Source organism: Myotis yumanensis, unplaced genomic scaffold (assembly GCF_028538775.1).
Source record: "Myotis yumanensis isolate MYYU_CA2020_CCGP unplaced genomic scaffold, mMyoYum1.0.hap1 SCAF_16, whole genome shotgun sequence".
NCBI classification, from domain to species: domain Eukaryota; kingdom Metazoa; phylum Chordata; class Mammalia; order Chiroptera; family Vespertilionidae; genus Myotis; species Myotis yumanensis.
In genome coordinates, this window is record NW_027223767.1 from 51631659 (window position 1) to 51652308 (window position 20650).

Here is a 20650-nt window from a genome sequence, read left to right on the forward strand (position 1 = left end):
GGCCTCCTCCCGCCGCTGCCCGTGCGCGCACCGCCCCGTGTCCGCGCTCCGCTGTCAATAAAGTTTTTTCGCACCGGAAGCGGAAGCCGCGAGTCTCCATGGCGGCGGCCGCGGCGGGGCCGGTGTTCTGGCGGCGGCTGCTGGGCCTCCTGCCTGGCCGGCCCGGGCTGGCCGCGCTCCTGGGGCGCCTGTCCGACCGCTTCGGCCGGAACCGGGACCGCCGGCGCCGGAGGTGAGAGGGCGGCGGGTGGCAGCGGGTCCCCGTGTCCCCGTCTCCCCACGTCCCGCGCCCGCCGCCCGCAGGTTCCCGCCGGTTCTCCGCAGGCTTCCTTCCCCGCAGGTTCCCGCAGGCTCCCCGCGTCCCCGCCTCGGCGCCCGCCCGTCCCGGGAGGGGGTGGCCCTGCGGGCTCCCCGGCCGCGCGCACTTGCCCGGGGCGCAGTGCGTGCCCTCGGAGGGGACCTGACAGCCCCGACGCTGGACTGGGGCTCGGAGGGACTTCCCCTGAGTCACGCCGGCTGCGGGGGCCGCGGCGTGAGTCAGCCGGGCCGGGCGTCCGCGCGGGGTCCTCATCCCGCCGGCCGGGGGCCGTGAAGCAATCCCGGGTCGGGGCCCTCGCCGGGCAGGGGACCCACCCCGCCCCCCTCCGCGCGCCCTCAAGGGCCTGCGCTCCGGGGAAGCACGGGAGGGAGTTGCGTAAGCGGCGAAGGGGCCTCCGGCCTGGGCTCCGGGTAAACACTCGCGCCCTAAGAGGCCTGCGCTGCGCTGAGAGGGAAACGGGGGAGGATGCTCTGTGCGCAGGACGTGTTTTTATTAGACCCGAGCCTTCCCTTCATCCTTAGGGGGGATGTCTGCGCCCTGCGCCCTGCGCCCTTTGCGTTGTCTCAGGTTTTCATCGGCGCCTCCTGGGTGCCGCGCTGCGGTCCCGTCCCGGGTGCAGATTCTAGGGAAGGGGAGGGCCTGCTCCCTATGGGCCGGCGGCTGGAGGTTTTGAGCAGAAAGAGTCTGATTTAGGGGAACTTGGAGGTGCTGGCGCCAGGGCCTTGCCTGCTGGGACTCTCGGAAACCTACCGCCCCCCGCCCCCCAAAGGTTTTTCGGGTTCACATGATTGCGGCCAAGGGCGTGGGCGTGGCCTCTCCACTTGCTGGAACCGGCTCTTCGCAGAGACCAGTCCGTTCCCGGGACAGCGAGGTCAGGTGACTCCCACAGCCCGGCCTCCAGCTACCGAGAAATCTGTTTTAAAGTTTCAAGAAATGTTCTCTCCTCCAAGCTGTTGAGGCGATGTTGTCATCTCCCTGGATGTGTGTAAACTATACGAAAACCACTTGATTAATCATTGTTTAACATTGGGATGGATTGCTAAAGGATGTTGGGCAATCTGCACGAATTCTTCTCAGAAACACAGTCTTCTTGGGGTGTCCTTTTTTGGGGCGGATGTCGGGGGCCATGCGTCAGTGGGGATTGTCTGAAATGGCAAAGCCCTTTTTGTAAATAGTGTCAGGAGGTGCAGTGGCCCCACGGCTCTTGGTGATTAAACCGAGAGAGAGAGAGAGAGAGAGAGAGAGTCGTTGTTTTTCTGGGTCAGCAGTGACACCAGAAGCTCGGTGAAATCACACACAGAAACACACCTGCCAGATATTTGGGTGTCCTCCTTGGAAAGAACGCCTGTGCTGTGACCGGTGCCGCTACCACGCTCTAGGTTTCTGACTCCTCGCCCTTCTCAGTTTGCAGGGTTTTTTTTTTCCGATTCTTTGTGGCCTTGGTGTTTGGGGTTTGCGTGGCCACACACCCGTGACTACTGGCTTTCGTTTCTTTTTCTTTGTTCAGTTGCACCTCCCAATTCCTCATTCCCCGAATAGTGTGGTTTCTTGTAACTCTGATCATTGATTCATTGATAATAGTTCTGTGTAGTCATGGGCCGAAATCGTTTTAGACTTGAGCTTGCCCGTCTGACCCAGCGGTCGGAGTGCCTGCCGGGTCCTGGCGGCTAGTGAGACGGTGGACAGGGGTTCCATCCGTTCCTTCCCGGCAGTGGTTTCCTTTCGGTTATAGACACAGCCCTGGTGACAGAACTCTGCCTGAGGCTTCTGATAATTAGTGACCCAGAAGCACTGCTGTTCTCTCTGACTCAGGCTGGGTTCACTCACCCAGCGGGCATGTGGGGAGCTCTGCTCTGCTGGCCGGGAAACTGAGAAACCAAGATAAGACATGAGATGCTCAGATCCATAGCAACAATAATAACAAAGTTAAGGCAGAAAAAGTCAGGTCCGTCAGAGGGACACCGGGATGTCACAGAAGGCTTCCTGGTGGTGGTGCCCTCAGAGCCATGTGCTGGGAGGAGAGGAGTAGGCTAGTGAAGGATAGCGAGTGATCGTAGCAGCAGGGGATGGCAGTTTGGAGGTCCCACGGGCTCTCACACCATTTCCAGGAGCTGACGGCAGTTATCGGAAAGGGGTGGTGGGGGCTGGGAGTCAGTCTGTCCTCTGGGCCAAGATCCCGGGAAGCAAGCTCTGAGATTCTGTGCAGTGTTTTGTGCTAGCGGTCCAGGCCTAAGGGGTGGGTTCATATGACGTCAGGACAGTGGGAATAGAAGAGAGGCTCTGGGGGGGGGGGGGGGGGGGGAGGGCTGTGTAGAGGGGAGAGGGCTGAGGAGGTGGGTCCGGTTTCTGACTTGGGTGACTGACTGCGGATGGTGGCCCGGTTCCCCACAACAGGGAGAAAGGAAGGACCAGGTTTGGGGGAGGATGAGAGGGTAAGTTTGGGGCTTGTTAACCAGTATCCAGGCGCGTCCATGTGGAGGGGTCCCGTGGGCAGTTGCCTGGCAGGTCTGGAGCTCAGGAGGGGGAGACCAAACCCTCAGATAGCTTTTTGGGAGTCATCACACTACACAGGGTTGGCTTGTTATCTGGAGCGAGACCTAGTGGGAAGGGTCAGGAGGGCGTCAGTTCATCGCCGTGAGCTCACCTGCCATGCCAGGAGAGGTTTTTCCTGTGGCTCCTTTAAAAACACACACACTGCTTTCAGTTTGAGCTACATGTGCAGAAAAGGCTTTGTTTTCGAAACTCAGGTCCTGTGTTCTCTGTTCCAGGTGTGTGTGTGTTGGAGGGCCGAGGGGGCTAACTTCTCTGAGTGAGAAGAGGGAGACGTAACCAGTAGCCTCCTCTTTCAGTTAGAGTTTCTTATGTGGTGACGTCAGATCAGCAAACTCTTGGTCAACCTGGTAGCAGTTTCTGCCCTGAGGGACCATCAGATTTCCAGAAATGACTGTTTCTTTGCACTTTGATGCTGGGACCCAGCCCTCCTTACTCATGAGGGCTAAGTGGGGTCCCTCCTGGTCTATTTATAGCAGTAAGATGAGTGGGAGGGGGAGGTTTCCAATTAAAGCATGAGTTCCCCCAAGTCATTCAACTTTGACCTTGCATGGGATTAAAGTAAGGTTTGCAACAGACTGACTTCCACGTTGTAGCTAAGTTAACGGTCCCAGGTGTGTGTGTGTGTGTGTGTGTGTGTGTGTGTCCCACCTGCCCCCGCCAGCACAGTGCTGCTGGAGGACTAGGCGGGTCGGTCTGCGTCTGGATGGACAGAACCAGCCGGGGTTGGAGTGCGCTGATAGATAATCCCCTTGTAAACACGGGCTCTGATGGACGCCAGCAAGTCGCTCTCCAGGCTGCTGGGGAGTCAGGCTGGCCGAAGCCTCTGGTTCCTAGAGCTCAGGGTCGGCTCTTGTCCACACTTCATAGGCCTCGTGCGTGAGGCCAGCCCTGTGACGTGGGTTGTAGTCTAGCTTCTGGCCCCGTGATGCAATCGACTTGGTTTCTGGCAAGTCAGGAGGAGGGCCATCTGGCCGGTGCGTGGCCAGATGCCGGCTTCCTGTGGGGGCTCCTCGGGCCTGGGTCTGGCGTCACCTGCGGGAATCAGGGATCCATCACTTCCGGGCAGGTCGGGTCTTGCGTTAGTCAGTCCGGGCTGCCCGGCCTGGGCGCAGGAAGTCCGGTACCTGCAGGTAGTTTCTCGAGCCTTTCTCAGGAAGTGTTATGACTGTTGCTCTTTTCTCATTACTTCACTTTTTTTTTTTTTACATTTCACTGTATGGCTGGGGGGAGGGGGGTAGCTTTTCTTAAAATCGTAGTTTCTGAAAACATGGCAATCCAGAGAGCTCAGTTTCTTTTAAAAACTTCCTTCTTTTCTGGTTCATTTGCACGGATGTGGGGGGGACCCAAGCCACAGAGCTTGTCCCACAAGTCTTAGCGTTCCCACAGTTCTCGGAGCTTCAGACCACGGCTCGGAGCCCGCAGAGGGGACACTTAGCCAGTGCGGGTGCGCGGACTCCTGGCCGTCCTGAGGTCGGTGTCCGAGCCCAGCCTCGGACCTCGCCGTGTGCTGGTCCTGAGCCCCCGTGCCCTGCTTTGGAGGAACCTGGGCAGTTGCTCACTGTGCCTGCTGTCTGCGCCGAGTGGGAGGGAGCTCCCAGGGACTCAGGCTGTTGTCACACAGCCCGAAAGGGAAATGCAAGGTGTGCCTGTGTTCCCAGGGCCAGTCAGCGTCAGTTTGGTGAACTGGAAGACTCCTGTCTTGTCAGGAAAGTGAGGGGAACTGCCTTCCGTTCCCTGAGGCTGCCTTGCAGGCGTGTCCACAGCATCTCAGCTGCTTCCGCTGGCTCGTGTCCCATGCTCTGCACGGGGGAGGGGGGTGGGGTGGGAGGCTGCATTGTCCTGTGTGGCCAGGTGGGCTTCCGCTGCCCTTGCTCAGTGGCGGAAAGCCTTACACCATGTGGCCGAGCCTTCCCCGAGAGCCAGGCGCCCTGGGGGTGCCGGAGCCTGCCCTTTGGAGAGGGTGTCAGTCCCTTTGCACCTTGGCGAGTGGGGGCTGGGGGTTGGTTTGCATTGTCTGTTTGTTTGGAGTTTGAATGCCGAGTGCCCCTGCTCTTGCCCAGACCCCATTCTCTAAACGGCCCTGATGCGCGGGCACGGAGTGGGCACTTCTCCTGTAACCAGGAAGGGAGCAAGGTGCTGAGAAAGGGAAACTCAGGGGAGCCCAGGCCTATTGCGGGAATCGTGTGTGTGTGTGTGTGTGTGTGTGTGTGTATACACATCCGGCCGTTCCCTACACGTGAGTGTGACGGGGCTGTGCGGCCAGCTCCCTGCCCCTTTGGGTCCCTGGGGTGAGGTTTCTGGCCTGGGATGCGAGGCTCCTGGGGAAAGCTCCCTGGGTGAGGGGAAGGCAGCGCAGGTGCTCGGCCCTTGGGGCACAGGGAGACTGCAGGAGGCTGCTGTGTTCGGGGGAGACCTCTTCTGAGAAAATTCCCCGGGGCTCCCTGGTGGAGAGCGGGAACTAACTGCCAAGGGTTCTGGTTGAGCTGGAAGGAGACGGATGGGTCGCTGAGCGGGCTCAGGGGGAGCCAGCAGTGGGCGCTCAGATGGGGGCTGCTTGTGCCCCCATCTCCCGAGGCAGTGGGGTGTGGCCGTCCCAGCCTGCGCTGCCCCTGCGGTGCTTCAGAGGACACTGAGCCCCTCCCCGGCACCTTCCTCGCTGGCGCTGGCGATGAATTGCCACTGAGGCTGGGCCTTCTCCGCAGCAAACCCCTGAAAGCCAGTTGGCCTTTGCTGCTGCTCCTCTCAGACAAAAACAAGCCCGTCGGCGCACAGATTCCACAGGAACCACGGGGAAGGTCTCAGCAGATCCTGGGCTGAGGCCCCGGCGGGCGGTTCCCAGCGAGAGCTGCCTTGCAGGGACCCGCCCATGGTGGTGGCCCTCGCCGAGCCTGCCAGAGCCTCTCCCAGCAGGACACCGGTGGCCGTGGGCTGACACCCACGTGGAGCCCTGGGCTTTCCTGGCGACGGTGGCGTGGCTTCGGCCAGCTCTGCTCACACCTCCCGTCTGTGCCAGGTTTGAAAGCTGTTGGCCGGCCGGTGCCAGGGTGTGGACAGCCCAGAGCTCGGGTGTCCCTCGAAGCACACGGACTGTGTGTTTTGATCTTATTTAATTAATTTTAGCGTTTTTCCTTGTGGTGTTCTCCCATCATTCCAGGTGTGTAAGCCTGGGAGGCCCAGGTTTGTGAGAGGCAGGGGCTGTGCCGGCTCTGCCCTGTGCCCTCCACGGTGCACGTCGGCGCTCACGTGGTGACTTGGCTGGAGGCCCAGGTTGGCGCGCTCCCTCTCCCGGGGCCTGTGCCAAGGAGGTGGTTCCTCACCTTCCTTTCTGGGAGCCGGTGAGCCTCCTGGCCGCAGGCAGGATGCGTGGGGACCGGATGCATGGCCTGGGCGCAGGTGACTGGTCTTTCTGTTTTGTTTTGTTTTTGTTTCTCCTCACCTAAGAGTATTTTCCCTTTGATATTTAGAGAGCGTGGAAGGGATGGGGCGGGGAGAGAGAGAGAGAGAGAGAGACAGAGACAGAGAGAGAGAGCGCGCCAGAGATTGAGCCTGCAATCGAGGTACCTGCCCTTTACCGGTATCGAACCCAGGACCCTCAGTCCGAGGGCTGACACTCTATCCACTGAGCCAAACCAGCCAGGGCCGGGGTCTTTTTTTATGATTTATGGTCCGAGCCTGACAAGTGCCATGAGACGGGGCGGGAGGTTGACCCTGGTCAGATAGACTGTTTAATAGTGAACCTTAGACTTCAGGCTGCTGGGCTGATGGGTGGCTCTCCCTCCCCTCTGGTTCCCGTTGGACAGAGGAGCGCTGCTCCCCCAGAAGGTGGCCTGAGCCCTGCAGGAGGTCGGCCCGCAGTTTGGGGAACTGAGGCCGCAGTCCCTTGTTAGCTTCTCGGCCTTCATGTGCAAGCTGCTGGGAGCCTGGGAGCTAGAGAAACCCAGCAGGCTGATGCTCGCCTGTGTGCACGTGTGGGGTCACCACCCCTGAGGCTGGCGGGGAGGGACCGCTGCCCCCCACCGCTGCCCCCAGGCCTCCCGCATCCAGGCTGCCGGTGTCTTCCCAGCTGACTAAGGTTTTCTTGGCGCTGAGGAGGCTGGGGCAGACCGGTGCTTTCTGGGAAGCACAGCTGTGGGCCACCTGGCGCTGTGGGGCCGTGGACCAGCCCTGGGAAGATCGGCGGTGTCATGAGACAAGCCGTGAGGTCACCTTCCTGGAATCCGTGGTCCTTCGGCCCTTGGGGTGTGTAAGCGTCCTTCCCCCAGTCCCTCTGGGGGCGGGGCTCCAAGGTCACACGCTGAGGAGGATTTTCCTGCCGTTGTTTTCGGGAATTCCTTTTCGGGAATTCCGGCCGGGTTTGTGCACGTGCCCTCCCTGCCCACAGGTGTTCCAGGCCCGGGGCAGCGCAGGTGGGCTCCCCAGGCAGGGGCAGTGCAGGTGGGCTCCCCCGGCAGGGCCAGCGTCCTGCAGTCGCCGCCTCGGGGGACTGTGGGTCAGGGGACAGCTCCCTGTGGTCGGCCCAGGACAGCCCCGAGGCGGCGCGGCCCCCGAAGGAGACAGTGCAGCAGGGAGGGCAGTGCTGTCACCCGGCGCCTCTTGCGATGACCTCCCCTGTCCTCTTCCTGCTCCAGCTTTCCGCTCCCTGCCCGGGTGTTGGAGAGAAGACTTTTCTACCCTGTGGATATTTTATTCCACTCTCTGTTAGATGTATGAGAGACTTTGCTTTGCTGGCCCTTCCCTAAGTGAAAGCCCGCTGTCTCCTGGGCCCTGCCGCGGGCGGGCTGGGTGCAGCGGTGCCCTGGCGCTGGGAGCCCTGGCGCTCGCAGGCCCCGGTGGTAGCCAGCAGTGGCTGCTGGGAGCTACTGGGAGCGCTAAGTCTGGAGGCACGTGGGATCCGCATGAAGGTGGGTTGTCCACAGGCGTCGGCACTGCTCACGCTGCTCAGCCCGGAGGGGCCGAAGGGAAACCCTGTGTGGGGAGTGTGAGGGACACTGAAAATGGCCTGGAAAATCCAAAATGGGCAATAAAATAAAATAAAGACCCCAGGAGCGGAGAGAGACGTTGAGGCTGCGTCTGCGAAGCTTGACCGTCTGTGTGTCTCTAACCAGGTCACCATGGCTGCTGTTGGCTCCTCTGCTGTCCCCCACTGTCCCCCAGGTCACCTCCCCGCCCTGCGGCCTGTGCCCGGAGGGCGGGCACCGGTTCCAGTGGATCCGGAACCTGGTCCCCGAGTTCGGCGTCTGCAGCTCCCACGTCAGGGTGCTCTCCGCCCCCACCGAGTTTTTTGAGCTCATGAAGGTGAGTTGCATCGAAGGCAGAGCCGTGGGCGAGGCGGAGCGTGGTGGACATGTGGGTAGGGGCTTCTGGTGTGAGGTTGGGCGCGTCCTGGGTGGGGGCACCTTCTGTTCTGGAAGCTTTTAGTGGCTGCTCAGCTCACTCCTGTGGGCTCTGCCTGTTCCAGCTTCACAGATGGGTGAGTCAGCCGTGGTCAGAGCTCCCGTGTGTGGCTAAGGTGGAGCAGCCTAGGCGAGGCGGGGCAGTGAGGGCAGGTCCTGGCTCCGGGCCGTGGGCAGCCTGCTCCTCTGTCCTGTGCCGAGGGGGTGGCCCACCAGGGGGGAGGCATGAGGGCATGTGCCCTGCACGGCGGCCCTGCTAGCAACGGCTGGGAAGGAATGAGCCTGATTCTAGCCGGGCACTTGGGCCTCTGCCCTGGAGACACCTCCCACAAGCCCGTCATCGGTGGGCATCGTGTGCGGGGTGCAGACCCAGTGGCAGAGGCGTGGCAGCGGCCTGGGACCTCGGGCTCTGGCTGTGGCCCCTGCAGCCCTGGTCCTTTTCCTACGGTACAGTCTGTGCCTGAGGAGCTGCTGAACTTTGCCCTTGGGGGTCCCTCAGGAGTTCATGGGCCTCTAGTTCTCTGTGGTTGGACTGCTAATTGGCGTGAAGTAGTTCAACGCTAATGACTTTTTATTGCCATGAACTCCTGAGTTCATACTAACAGTGATGTGAGAACCCAGGTGTGAGGAGTTCACACAGGCCGGCAAGTGAATGCTGTGCGCTCTCTTCTTCAGCCCCGAGCTTCCTTCCTGGCTGGCTCCTTCCAGAACGAATTCTGTGTGTGTGTGTGTGTGTGTGTGTGTGTTCCCCATCCCCCCAGTGTGTGTGTGTGTGTGTGTGTGTGTGTCCCATCCCCCCAGTGTGTGTGTGTGTGTGTGTGTGTGTCCCATCCCCCCAGTGTGTGTGTGTGTGTGTGTGTGTGTCCCATCCCCCGAGTGTGTGTGTGTGTGTGGTGTGTGTGTGTGTGTGTGCGTGCATGTGCGTGTCCCCCATCCCCCCAGCCCCTCGCCTGTCCCACACGCTCACGTTGGTGTCAGTGCTGCTGAGGCTGTTCGCTCTGTGCTCCGCGTGGCTCTCTGCGTGGCTGGAAGAAACAGGCTCTTCTTAGTGTCCTCATGGCCTCCAGTGGCTGGCTGAGTCCCCATGTGGTGACCCTGGCCGGGAGGCGGCTGCACTGCGCACCTGCTCGGCGGGCGGGGCTGCAGAGACCAGGAGGGGCCTGGGGCCCCGCACCACGGAAAGGAGCCAGGCCTTCTCCCGCCTCTGAGCGGCCCCGGGCCAACGCCGCACTTCCTGCACCAAGCGGGCTGGGCCGCCTGGACAGAGCGTGCAGCCAGTCCCGCCGGCCCCTGTGCTGTGGAGCAGGGGGCTGCGCAGGGCCAGGGAGAGGACACAGGGGCTGATGCGCTGTGTCGTCTTGGAATGTGGGGACGTTCTGTTTATGTGTCTCCATACCTGTCAGTCTGCATTTCAAGGGTAATACGTGCTCCTCGTAAAACTCCAGCCTCGCAGGATTGCGCCCGCACCCTCCCCCAGCTCTGCTCCTCCTGTGTGTTCCGCACGCCCTGTGCACGCTCACACACACATGCAGGTGTGTGCGGGCGGGTACGGGTGGAGCGCGGCTTGCACTGTGCTCAGTGATGGGCGTCTCAGCCGTGCGTGAGGCCGTTGCAGGCGTGTGCACGCCCTCCCGTGTCTAGTGCAGGTGCATCACGCTTTAACTTCACGCGGACTCACGAGGACTGTTTCTGGGGAGGATTGTGGGTCCATCCGCGTTGGGGTCAGGATAGTTCAGTGTGGGTGTTATTTGCCTCCACGTGGAAATGATGGTGTGAGCGCTGAGATGTCCTTTGCTTTCAGGGGCAGATCCAAGCAGCCAAGAGGCGGGTCGTGATGGCGTCTCTCTACCTGGGGACAGGCCCTTTGGAACAGGAACTGGTAGGTTTGGGGGGAGCAGTCAGGTGGGAGCAGGGTGTGGCCTCCAGACCTCACGCTGCCAGCTCTCGTTCTCGTGGGCATGTCGGGAGGACGGGGAAGTGCGTGGGGAGGCCTAGTCCTGGCCTCTGACCTTGCTGGTCAGTGTCCCCCTCGCCCTGCACAGGGTCCCCGCTGCTCTGTGTGCCAGGCTGCTCCCGAGTCGGCCTCATGTGGAGGAGTTTTGTGGTGCCAGCTCTGAGCGCGGACGGGGTGTGCCCAGGACGGGGTGTGCCCAGGACGGGGGCATGGCTGGCACGTGGGTCCTTCCTAACACACAGTCTCCCCCGGGTCTGCCCTCTGTGCTTGTAGGTGGACTGTCTGGAGAGCACGCTGGAAAGGTCACTCCAAGCGAAGTGTCCTTCTGACCTCAAGGTGTCCATTCTCCTGGACTTCATGCGGGGTTCCAGAGGTGGGTGTGGCCTCTGTCCCCCGCTCCGCGCAGGCGGGGCTGTGGGGACGGCCTGATGCCCGAGTCGGGATTCCCTCTGTGGCTGGGACTGCAGCCCCAGAAAAACAACTGAGGCAGAAAGAGTTGTGTGACCCCCAGGGCCCACTGCTTCGGGCAGGCTGCGTCGGGGTTCGCGTGTGTCGCCAGCACCCACCTGCTGGCCCGTGTCCTGTGGCTTCCTTCTCCCTGTGGTGGCCTCTGACGGCCAGGCCTTCTCGCCACGGCATCTTGTCCGTTGGAAGAGTCGGCACCCTGGTGCCAGACCAGAGCTCCCAGTGGCTGCCCTAGGGCTCCAAGTGTGCGGCCCCGCCCCGCCCGGGCCTGGGGCCCTCCGCTGGGGGGCTGGGGTGCGGGCTCGGGTGGGCATGGTCATCACGCAGAGTAGAAACGCCAAGAGGGAGGGCGGGTGGCACCCCCAGGAAAGCTGAGGTGGGTGACCAGGAGGAGGCCAATGGGTGCTGATGGGGGAGACAGAAGGTCTCCTCACCGACCACATCAGCCCCACCCTGAGCAGCGGGCGACCAGAACAGAGGTGCCCGAGCTCCTCTGCCCAGAAACAGCACCAGCTGAGCGGGCAGCACAGGCACATGGGCCGGTGGCAGGCGCTGCTGGGCTGGCTGCCTTTCCCGGGGTGAACCCTGTCCTCCCTCCCCGCTCGCCCTGTGCTCAGGCAGGAAGAACTCCCGCACGATGCTGCTCCCGCTCCTGCAGCGGTTTCCGGAGCAGGTCCGCGTCTCCCTCTTCCACACCCCGAACCTCCGCGGGCTGCTCCGGCTCCTGATGCCCGAGCGCTTCAACGAGACCATCGGCCTGCAGCACATCAAGGTGTACCTCTTCGACGACAACGTCATCCTGAGCGGGTGCGTAGCTTCCCTCCACCGGGTCTCCCAGCAACAGTCTCCCTCCCGGGGCCCCAGCCCCGCTGGCACGTCCAGTCCACTCGCCTCTCTCCCATCTGCCTCAGCACCGTGTCTGCCCTGGAAGCAGGACGCCCACAGAGGTTACCCGGTAGCCGGGTTGCCAGGATAGGGAAGCAGCTAGACCAGCCGTGGGCAAACTACGGCCCGTTTGAAATGAATAAAACTAAAAAAAAAAAGACCGTACCCTTTTATGTAATGATGTTTACTTTGAATTTATATTAGTTCACACAAACACTCCATCCATGCTTTTGTTCCGGCCCTCCGGTCCAGTTTAAGAACCCACTGTGGCCCTCGAGTCAAAAAGTTTGCCCACCCCTGACCTAGATGCCCACTGGCTGCTGAGTGGATGGAGAGGTGGTGTATACGCACAGTGGGATGTTGTTCAGCAAGAAAAAGGACGCAGCCTTGCCGTTTGTGAGCACGTGGGTGGGCCCAGAGGGTATTCTGCGAGGTGAAGCAAGTCAGACACAGAAAGACAGGCTCTCCCTTATACGTGGAATCTAAGAAACAACAAAGTCACACTGAAAACAAAACAAGGACCCACAGACAGAGAACAAGCGGATGGTTGCCAAAGGCGAGGGCGTGGGAGGCTGGGCATAAAAGAAAAATGAATCAGTAAAAAGAGTCTATCACACTCTCTTCATTCTAAAAATACAAGGCAGGCCCTGTTTATTGAGCACCTACTGTATGTCAGCCACTACGCGAGGCCCTGTGTGTGTCTCCTTTAAATTCTCACAGGGACCTGGGCCGTGGGTTCCTCACTTTACACATGAGAAACCAGAGATCAGAGAGGATGGGTGATGTCAGGCAGAGCCGGGAGGGGACCCAGGACCTGAGTCTAAAGCATGGGCACCGGCACTGCACCGGAAACCCGCCCGGCGGTGGGCATTTCCTCCCAGGTGACGTCAGCTCTGAGGAGGGCTGTGCCGGCCACTCTGGCCTGTCTCTTGGGCGTGGTCATGCTCAGTAGCCAACTGCTCACTGGCCGCTGCCACCGCTGGGTCCTGATCCAGTTGTCACCCTGCTCCTGCTGGGTGTCCCGAGGCCCGTCACCGGACCCGCTGCTGCGCCTTGGCCTGGTCCTCACCTGCTTTTCCTCCTGCAGCGCCAACCTGAGTGACTCCTACTTCACCAACCGCCAGGACCGCTACGTGTTCTTGCAGGACTGTCCCGATGTCGCGGACTTCTTCACGGAGCTGGTGGACGCCGTGGGCGACGTGTCCCTGCAGCTGCAGGGCGATGACACCGTGCAGGTGGTGGAGGGCATGGTGCATCCTTACAAAGGTGGGCGCGGCCGTGCTGCCCCCCTGAGCCGGGGCAGGGGGCGTGAGGGCACTTCTGTGGCCTTGCCTAGGGCCTGGGAGCCCGGGTGGCAGGGCCTGGATCTGCTTTTGTCACTGGAGCCAGACAGAGCGACCCACTAGCCATCAGCCATGCCCTGTGGGCGAGGGAGCAGCTGGGACGGGGGCGTGGGGACGGGAGCTCGGGCCTGGCCTGGCCAGCGAGCCGGAGCCTGCACTGTGCTGCCAGGAGGCCGAGTGCTGGAGCTCACCCTCCTCTGCCGCTCCCTCCCTCCCTCGCCAGAGGCTCTGCGCTCGGCCCACTGCGGTCTGTGCTGCCGGCCTGGCAGCTGGCTCTCTCTTGGGGCCTTTGCGTTCCTGGGGTCCCGTGGCCCTGACTTCCTGGGGGCCTCTAAGGTCTGCTGCTGAGTTTGAGAGTGTCAGTGCGCAGGGCAGGGGTTAAACCCAGACCCACCAGACCTGGCGGGGTGCTCCTTGGTTTCCCCCCCCATGGAAGTGTCTGAGCCGTTGCACGGTGGAGGCCTGTCCATCCCCGTGGTGGGCTCTGTGCCGCCCTGCCTGCTGCCAGCCGGGACGCTCCATTGTGACCATTAGCTTTTTCATCTTGTCCATACAAAACGCATGGGAATCCTCTTCCCTCGTGATGGAAATTAGTACCTGCATGTTCGCCTGTTTTGCCTTTAGTTCCCAGAACCTAAACTATTCACTCTCTGGCCCCATGGAAAACATGGCCGACCCTAGTCTAACCGAACCGGTCCCGCAGTCAGGGAGGGCGAGAATGAGATGCCGGGGAGGGCTGACCTGGCGAGAGCCGCCCTTTAACCCCCTTCCCCGTGTCCCTCAGGTGACCGGGCTGCGTACTGCGAGGCCGCCAACGCACGGGTCATGGGTGTCATCAACGCGGCCCGGACCCGCCAGCAGATGCTGCACGCACAGACCTTCCACAGCGACTCCCTCGGGCCCCGGGAGGACGCCGCGGCTGCTGGCGACCGCAGGCCAGCACCAGACACGTGGATCTACCCGCTGGTCCAGATGAAGCCCTTTGAGATACGGATCGACGAGGCGGTCACCGTGGCCCTGCTGACGGAGGCCGAGTGCGGGGCCAGGGTCTACCTCACCACCGGCTACTTCAACCTGACCCAGGCCTACATGGACCTGGTCCTGGGCACGAGGGCTGAGTACCAGATCCTGCTGGCCTCCCCGGAGGTGAACGGCTTCTTCGGGGCCAAGGGGGTGGCGGGCGCCATCCCGGCCGCCTACGTGCACATCGAGCGGCAGTTCTACCAGGAGGTGTGCAGCCTGGGTCAGCAGGAGCGGGTACAGCTGCAGGAGTACTGGCGGCAGGACTGGACCTTCCACGCCAAAGGTACAGGCCAGCCCACGGCCTCGCTGCCCTCTGCCTGCATGACGCTCATGCAGCCTCTCTGTGCGCCAGGCACTCGGAGCGCCAGTCGTGGGCGTCGTGCAGCCTCCCCGGGCGGGTGGCAGGGCAGGAGAGCCCCCGATCCCGGCGCTCCCCCAGCGGTGCGTCCTCCTCGGGACTCAGGATGGCGAGGGGGTCATGTATTTGGTCTTCAACAGCCCGTTTTCAGTCTTTCCCTCACTGTTGCACTTTGGGGAAATTGAGGCTATGCCCTCATGGTGCCCACGTGGATGGCGCTGCGTGACCGTGGGTCCCAGTCTGTGTTGTCTGTGAGTCAGGACCCTGGGGCAGCCCTCGCCTCCCTGGAGCGGCCGTGTGCACAGTTTCGGGGCGTGACCTGAGACCTGAGACAGACGTGTGGGCAGATGGAGCTGTGCTGAGCAGCGGGTCGCCCATCCTTGGGGAAACCGACCACTCAGTGGCTAGTCCTGCCTCCAGAGGGAGGGAGTGGGGCGCCAGGAGGTGGTGCTCCCTCCCTCCTCGGCGCTCAGAGGCCTGTCTTGCTTCTGGGCTGTTCTAGAGGCTTCGGAAAAGCCTCGGCCTCCTCTCGGGTTGGTCCTCTCGTCTGCTTGTCTGAGGCGGGAGGTCCTCTGGGCGCCTGCGGTTGCACTGGGCTGCACTGCGGGGAGCCAGGCCGCCGACCTGGACCTGCCCTCTGGGGACTGAACCTGCTGCCTCCAGGGTGGTTCTGCTTCCCACGTGGAGCCCAAGGGCCTGCTCGGCAGGTGGCGTTGCCTGGTGGTCAGGAGTGGCCCATTGTTCCCATCCCAGCACGTGTCACTGGCTAAGCCGGCTGGAGGTCAGGTATGTCAACAGGCAGGCCAGCCGTGGAGGGTGCTGGCCGCACCTCAGCTCTGGCTCTGTTACTTGGAGAGTAGCTGTGCCCAGGGGAGGGATCGAGACAGACCTGGGCATCGGGAGGGGATGTGTGTGCCTGGAGCTGCTCAGAGGCTGTCTGGGCAGGGGCTCCCTCTGCCTCGGGTCCCAGGTGGGCCTGGCCCATCGTCCTGAGGCCGTGGGTTACTTCCCTGAAGCTGCACTGTGCAGTGACTCCCCAGTTACCGTTGAGACGGAAACACCCAACAGGCTTTTCCAGTGCATCTCGCCTTTTCCCGGACGGGCAAGCCCCTGCCACTCCCCCCCGGCCCCCCCCCTTCCCCCTCGCCCCGCACGGGTGGGGCCTGCAGTCTGGGAGACTGGATTATGGGGAAGGCCAGGAATCCCAGGGCGTGTGCCTGCATGTGCGTGAGGGGGGAGGGTGTGTGGAGCAGGGGCTCACCCTTAAGCCTAGAGCCAGAGGTCAGAGGTCACTCAGTGCTTAGCGGGAGGCCAGGGTCCTTCCTGCTTTGCGGCTCTGATTGGTAGTGGGGGAGGGGGGCCTTAAGCCAGCCCCCTTTTCTGGCTCCTCTTTTGATGGTCACTTCCCCCAAAGCAGCCTGTGTTGGAGGACCCGGGAGCCAGTGGGTGGTGTGGGGTTAGACTCAGAGGCTGGGGCGGGGGTGGACCATTGAGTGGCTGGACCCTCTGCCAGGCCCGTGCTGGGTGCAGGGGTGTGTCTGCTGGGGTGTGTCTGTTTGGACCCTGACCATTCCTGCCTGCGGCTGAGGACCCGAGACCACCATCCCCTTCCCCAGGTTCCTGGGGCAGCCCAGGCCCCTCTCGCTCCTGCTCCCACGAGCCGGCTGGGGCGGAGAGTGACCCGACCCCGGCTGTGTCTGGGTCCCAGCATCACACACCCCGGGCGTCGGAGGCCGGTGCTGACCCTGTTGGTGGCCCTGTGAGCCTGGTGCCTGCCTGTGGGAGGCGGGCTGGCTGGATGGGGACAAGCGACCTGTCGGGAAGTGACCACACGGCTGCAGGTGCCGGGAGCAGTCCCGCGGTGACCTGTGCGGCTGGGCGTCACTGGCGTTTTCCGTGTTCCGAGGCTGCAGAGCAGCTGTGTGGCATGGGGGCCGGGTACCCGCTGCCCCCCGCACGCGGGCTGATTTCTCGGCAGACGCGGGTTTCTGGCACTTAGTAGGCGAGCTGCCCGAGAGCCAGAGGAGCCTCCGCCTGAGCCGCAGGGAGACTCACCTGCAGAGGACGCTGCTCCGTGTGTCGGCGGAGGCCCCCCATGGAGCCTCGGAGCCCGTCCTCCGCCCGCGTTCGCCTTTGGCAGAGGGGGCGGGACTCGGTCCAGCGTCTGTACAATGGGGTGAGGGTGAGAAGGGTGACCTGCGCCTGGGGGACACGCTGTGGGAGTCTCGGGTCCCCTGGCGAGGAGAGGGGTCCCGGTTACCTGTCGTTTTCTTTACGTGGGTCACGAAGCCAGAGATCTCACCTGCTTCTCAGCCTCGGGAGGGGCCGCTGGGAGGTTCCTCGTTAGGCCTCAGCCAGCCGTCAGCTCTTGGACTCCTGGCCTGTCATTTCCTGGGGCCTGGCCCGGGCCCTCACCCGGGAGGCTGGGGGGCAGGCCTGGGCGCCGGGCAGTGTTGCTGGTCGTGGGTTTAGTTCATGTCTGCCTTCGTGCTGCGCAGGGGTCAGCTGCCAGGCACTGCACGTTACCTGTGGCAGCTCACGGGTAAGTTCTCTGATCACTGAAAGTTTGTGCCCTTAAGTACTTACTTATTTTTACCTCTGCATGGCCTGCCCCACACCACACAGCCTCCCCATGGTCAGCAGCCAGCCCCAGGGCGGCCACGCTGTCTCACTGATGACCCGACTGACACAGCGGTGCCATGGAGTCCACAGCGCGCACTGGTGTTCCCTTGGAGGCGTGCTGTCTGTGGGTCTGTCACACGGAGGTTTCCACTGCCCTGGAGCCTCTGCTCTGCCTGTCGTGTCCCCCCCCCTGGCGGCCACCGCTTTCTGTGCGGTGCCCCACAGCTTTGCCCCGTGCACACGTCAGGTGGGGACCACACCGTAGCAGCCTCCTCCGGGACAGTGGGTAAGGCCTGCGTCCTCGAAGCTCATTCGTTCTCACTGCTGGATGCGCTCCCTTGTCTGGATGGGCAGCTTATCTGCGCACCTACTGAGCGCATCTCGGTTGCTTCTGGGGATCCCCTTTGCACCCTGGCCCTGGTGGAGAGTGGGGCCCAGGGGGCCGGGCGCAGAATAGCTGGTTCCCCTCCTAACTGGGCGAGGCGGGGCCATCTACCTGCCATCCACGTCCCAGCAGACTGGCCCCTGTAGGCAGCAGCGTCGGCCCGTGTGCACGTGCGGTGTGCGGGCCTGTGCACGTGGAGGGGTGGTTCGAGGGGGGACCAGGAGGCTGCCCAGCCCCAGCAGAGGCCCATCCACGCCGGGACGCGGGCTCAGCTCGTGGGCATGTGTTTCAGGGAAAGGGTCAGAATGAGTTTGAGACGTTGACGTTGACTCACCTGGGCGCAGCACTAGCCTTAGCAACGTGTGTGGCGGGTGGGGCAGGCCTTGGATTGAGAGGTTTCTGGCTCAGGCTACAGAAACCTGTTAATGATGATGAGAATCGCCACTATTTTTACTGCCTTCCCGATAGGCCGCTTGGCGCAGTGCCCGAAAGGGAACTCGCAGTGAGAGCTGGGCAGCCCCACCCTGTTTGCCTGGCACACCTGGGGCACGTCCCACCGGGGAGCCGGCAGGTGTGCTCTGGGGCAGGGCCACGGCTGCGCACCTGAGAGCAGCCTGCACGCACTCCCAGGCCTGCGTGGTCATTCCTGCTGCTCGGGCCAGGACGGCGGGAGCCGTGCCGTCTTCACCCCCTCTCGCCGCTGTGGGGTCCGAGACCCTGAGGTGCACTGCGGAACTGTGGGGGAGCCGAGGAGGGGGTATCAGTGCATTGTCCTCGGCGTGGTCCTCACAGGAGAGTCATTTACTCCCAGCGTCGGGGGAGCCGCCCTGTCAGACAGCTGTTGGCCCAGGGCTGCTGTGCCCGGCAGCATGCGGACACGGGGACACGGGGACTCACTCCCGCCCTCCCGAGGCTTAGAGTTTAATGAGGGCAGCGATAAGCGGGCAATCTCTTCAGATGTAACGTCAGGCTGTGGGGAGGGTGAGGGAGACAGCAGGGCAGGGGCTCCATCCAGGCTGATGGGTCGGTTAGACAAGGGGGCCCACTGAGAGGTGACACTGAGGGAAGAGAAATGGGAAGCAGACGAAGGCAGGTGCCCTGGGGGCAAGCGCCGTGGGAGCTGGGGGTCCTCTGGTGCCCCCCTAACCAGGCCAGGCCGGGTGGCGTGAAGAAGGGGCTGCGGGCGAGAACCCAGCGGGAACTGGTGCCCCCCTTTCTAAAGGGCTCTGTGTGCAGCGGTCCCCTGGTCGGGACTCCAGTCCAGCTGTCCTGTCCTCTGCTGCCTGCCCCGTCCCTCTCTGAATGCCCGCACCAGCTGCAGAGCCCTCCCTAACCTGGGGTTCCTGGAATTGAGATGTGGGGCCAGAGGTCAGGCCGAGTGAGGAGGCGGGGCCTGATAACAGGTTTCTGGCCGCTGGGAAGTGTTTCCTGGCAGTGAGGCTGCCTGTAGGCGCTCCCACGAGGGAGGAAACAGCTCAGCGGCCCTCACCTCCTCTGCAGCCCTCCCAGCCGGGCAGGGCGCTCACCACCAGGCTGCCCGTCGCACCGTTTATGGTCGTGGTCAGCTTTTGTGGGAGAAAGTCTGCAGTGAAACTAGATCCTGGGGGTTTGGAGGTGGCCAGTGGGGTGGCAGCTGGGTGCCTCTGAGGTCCTGAGTGCTCACCTGAAGTGCAGCCGGGCCAGAGGCCGAGGCGGGAGGCGTGGTGTGCCGTGCTTGCCCGGGTGCCTGGGGGGCACTGGAAGCGTGGCCTTGCCGTGCAGCACAGACATACAGTGCGCAGTGTCGAGTGATGATAAAACTGTTTGGGGGTGGCAGTTAGGGTCTAAGAAATTTTGTTTGGGGGGGGGGTTGCTAATGAGAACAGGTGGCAAAGCAGAGCTGCATGTGGGGGGGCCCGTCGGGGTGGGCTGCCTGCCGTGAGGGCCGAGCCCTAGGTTGCCTTGCAAGGAAGCTGTCCGTGTTCATGCAGATTTTACAAATACAAGGGCCTAGGACCAGGCCCTGTAGCCGTACGCGCCCCCCCCTCCCCCCCAGCCTCCCCGCACCCTGTGGCGCAGGAGTCTTGCCTGGAGGCAGGTGGGGTGAGCCACGTTGGCCGTAGCCATGTCACCTGTGCGGGTGGCAGCCTCCCCATCCCGCTCCCTTTCCCTCTCCTGTGCCTCTGAGCAGCCCGGGAGCTGGCCGACAGGCAGCACTGAGCGCACCACTGGTTTAGGGGCTGCTCTTGGCATCGGTGGGTCAGGACAGTGATGGCGGAACAGGGCTCGGAGCCTGCTGTCCGTGCGGAGGACAAGCTGGCATTTTCCGTGGGCCCCCAGGCCATCTGGAGCAGGGTCCAGGGCCAGCCTGGCACCTTGTGGTCTCTTGACAAGGCAAGGCGGTGGTCTAGTGGGTGGGCCGTTGATGGAGCGATCACACGGGCAGCAGGCGGCTTTGATGTGGCCCCTGCGTGCGCGTGCGCGTGCGTTTGAAGGGTCAAGCCCTTTACAGGAAGCACCGTCGTCGTCATCTCTTACCCAAGATGTTCTTGGAAGTGCTCTCGCCCTGAGTGAGAATTAGGAAATGGCTGCTATTTTAGGAGCCCGGTGTGTGTTTCACGCTGATCGCTCGTGACAGTCTTGCTCGGCCGGGGGCCCTTTGAAAAGGTCATGTTGCCAGAGGAGGGGCCGAGGCGGGCCGGGGCGTAAGGAGGCCGCTGGGCCGGGGGGGGGGGGGGGGGGGGGGGGGGGAGCCCTGCACCGCCGGTGTTCCCTCTAAGAAACCCACCTGTCAGGCGTGGCAAGAGGGGCCCAGGGTGCAGTGCGGCAGGGAGAGCAAGGACGTCCCAGTGAGCCACCTGGGGGGGGGGGGGAGGGGCACCACGGACCTGAGGTGCCTGCACCTCCCGGCAGCTCCTGGGACCTGGTGGAGAGCAGGCCCAGGGGAGCCCGGTCGCCCAGGGCCCGGGGGCTGCTGCTCTCTCAGGGAGCAGGGAGGCGGAGCCGCTGTGCTCACTGTGACCTTTCCTCTTCCCGCAGGCCTCTGGCTGTACCTGGCCGGCAGCGGCCTGCCCTGCCTCACCTTGATTGGCTCTCCTAATTTTGGGTACAGGTCGGTGCACCGGGACCTGGAGGCCAGATCGCCATCGTGACGGAGAGCCAGGCCCTGCAGCAGCAGCTGCACCAGGTGGGTCTGCAGGTGGGGTTTCCCCGGGGAGGGGGTTGCTGGTCCCTTGAGGGCAACTGAGCAGTGAGGAAGCACCGGAGCCCTCGCCAGGCAGCGGTGGGGGTGCACCCAGCGGCCAGCTCTCCTCGGCTGCTTCCTGGGGGGAGAGACGCGGTTCTCCCCAACCTCTCCCAGGAAGGAACGC

The 20650-nt window shown here is 63.0% G+C and overlaps 1 protein-coding gene across 1 annotated transcript in view; it reads left to right on the forward strand.

The window, feature by feature from the left end:
* The first annotated feature begins 92 nt into the window (after nucleotides 1–92).
* PGS1 (phosphatidylglycerophosphate synthase 1) overlaps nucleotides 93–20650 on the forward strand; it is a 27202-nt gene continuing 6644 nt past the window's right edge. The window contains 9 exon segments of the mRNA XM_070395430.1: nucleotides 93–232; nucleotides 7978–8167; nucleotides 10067–10144; nucleotides 10493–10592; nucleotides 11302–11491; nucleotides 12657–12835; nucleotides 13697–14218; nucleotides 20319–20411; nucleotides 20414–20466. Of these exon segments, the coding sequence (XP_070251531.1) occupies nucleotides 99–232; nucleotides 7978–8167; nucleotides 10067–10144; nucleotides 10493–10592; nucleotides 11302–11491; nucleotides 12657–12835; nucleotides 13697–14218; nucleotides 20319–20411; nucleotides 20414–20466 (1539 nt within the window). The 5' untranslated portion in view covers nucleotides 93–98.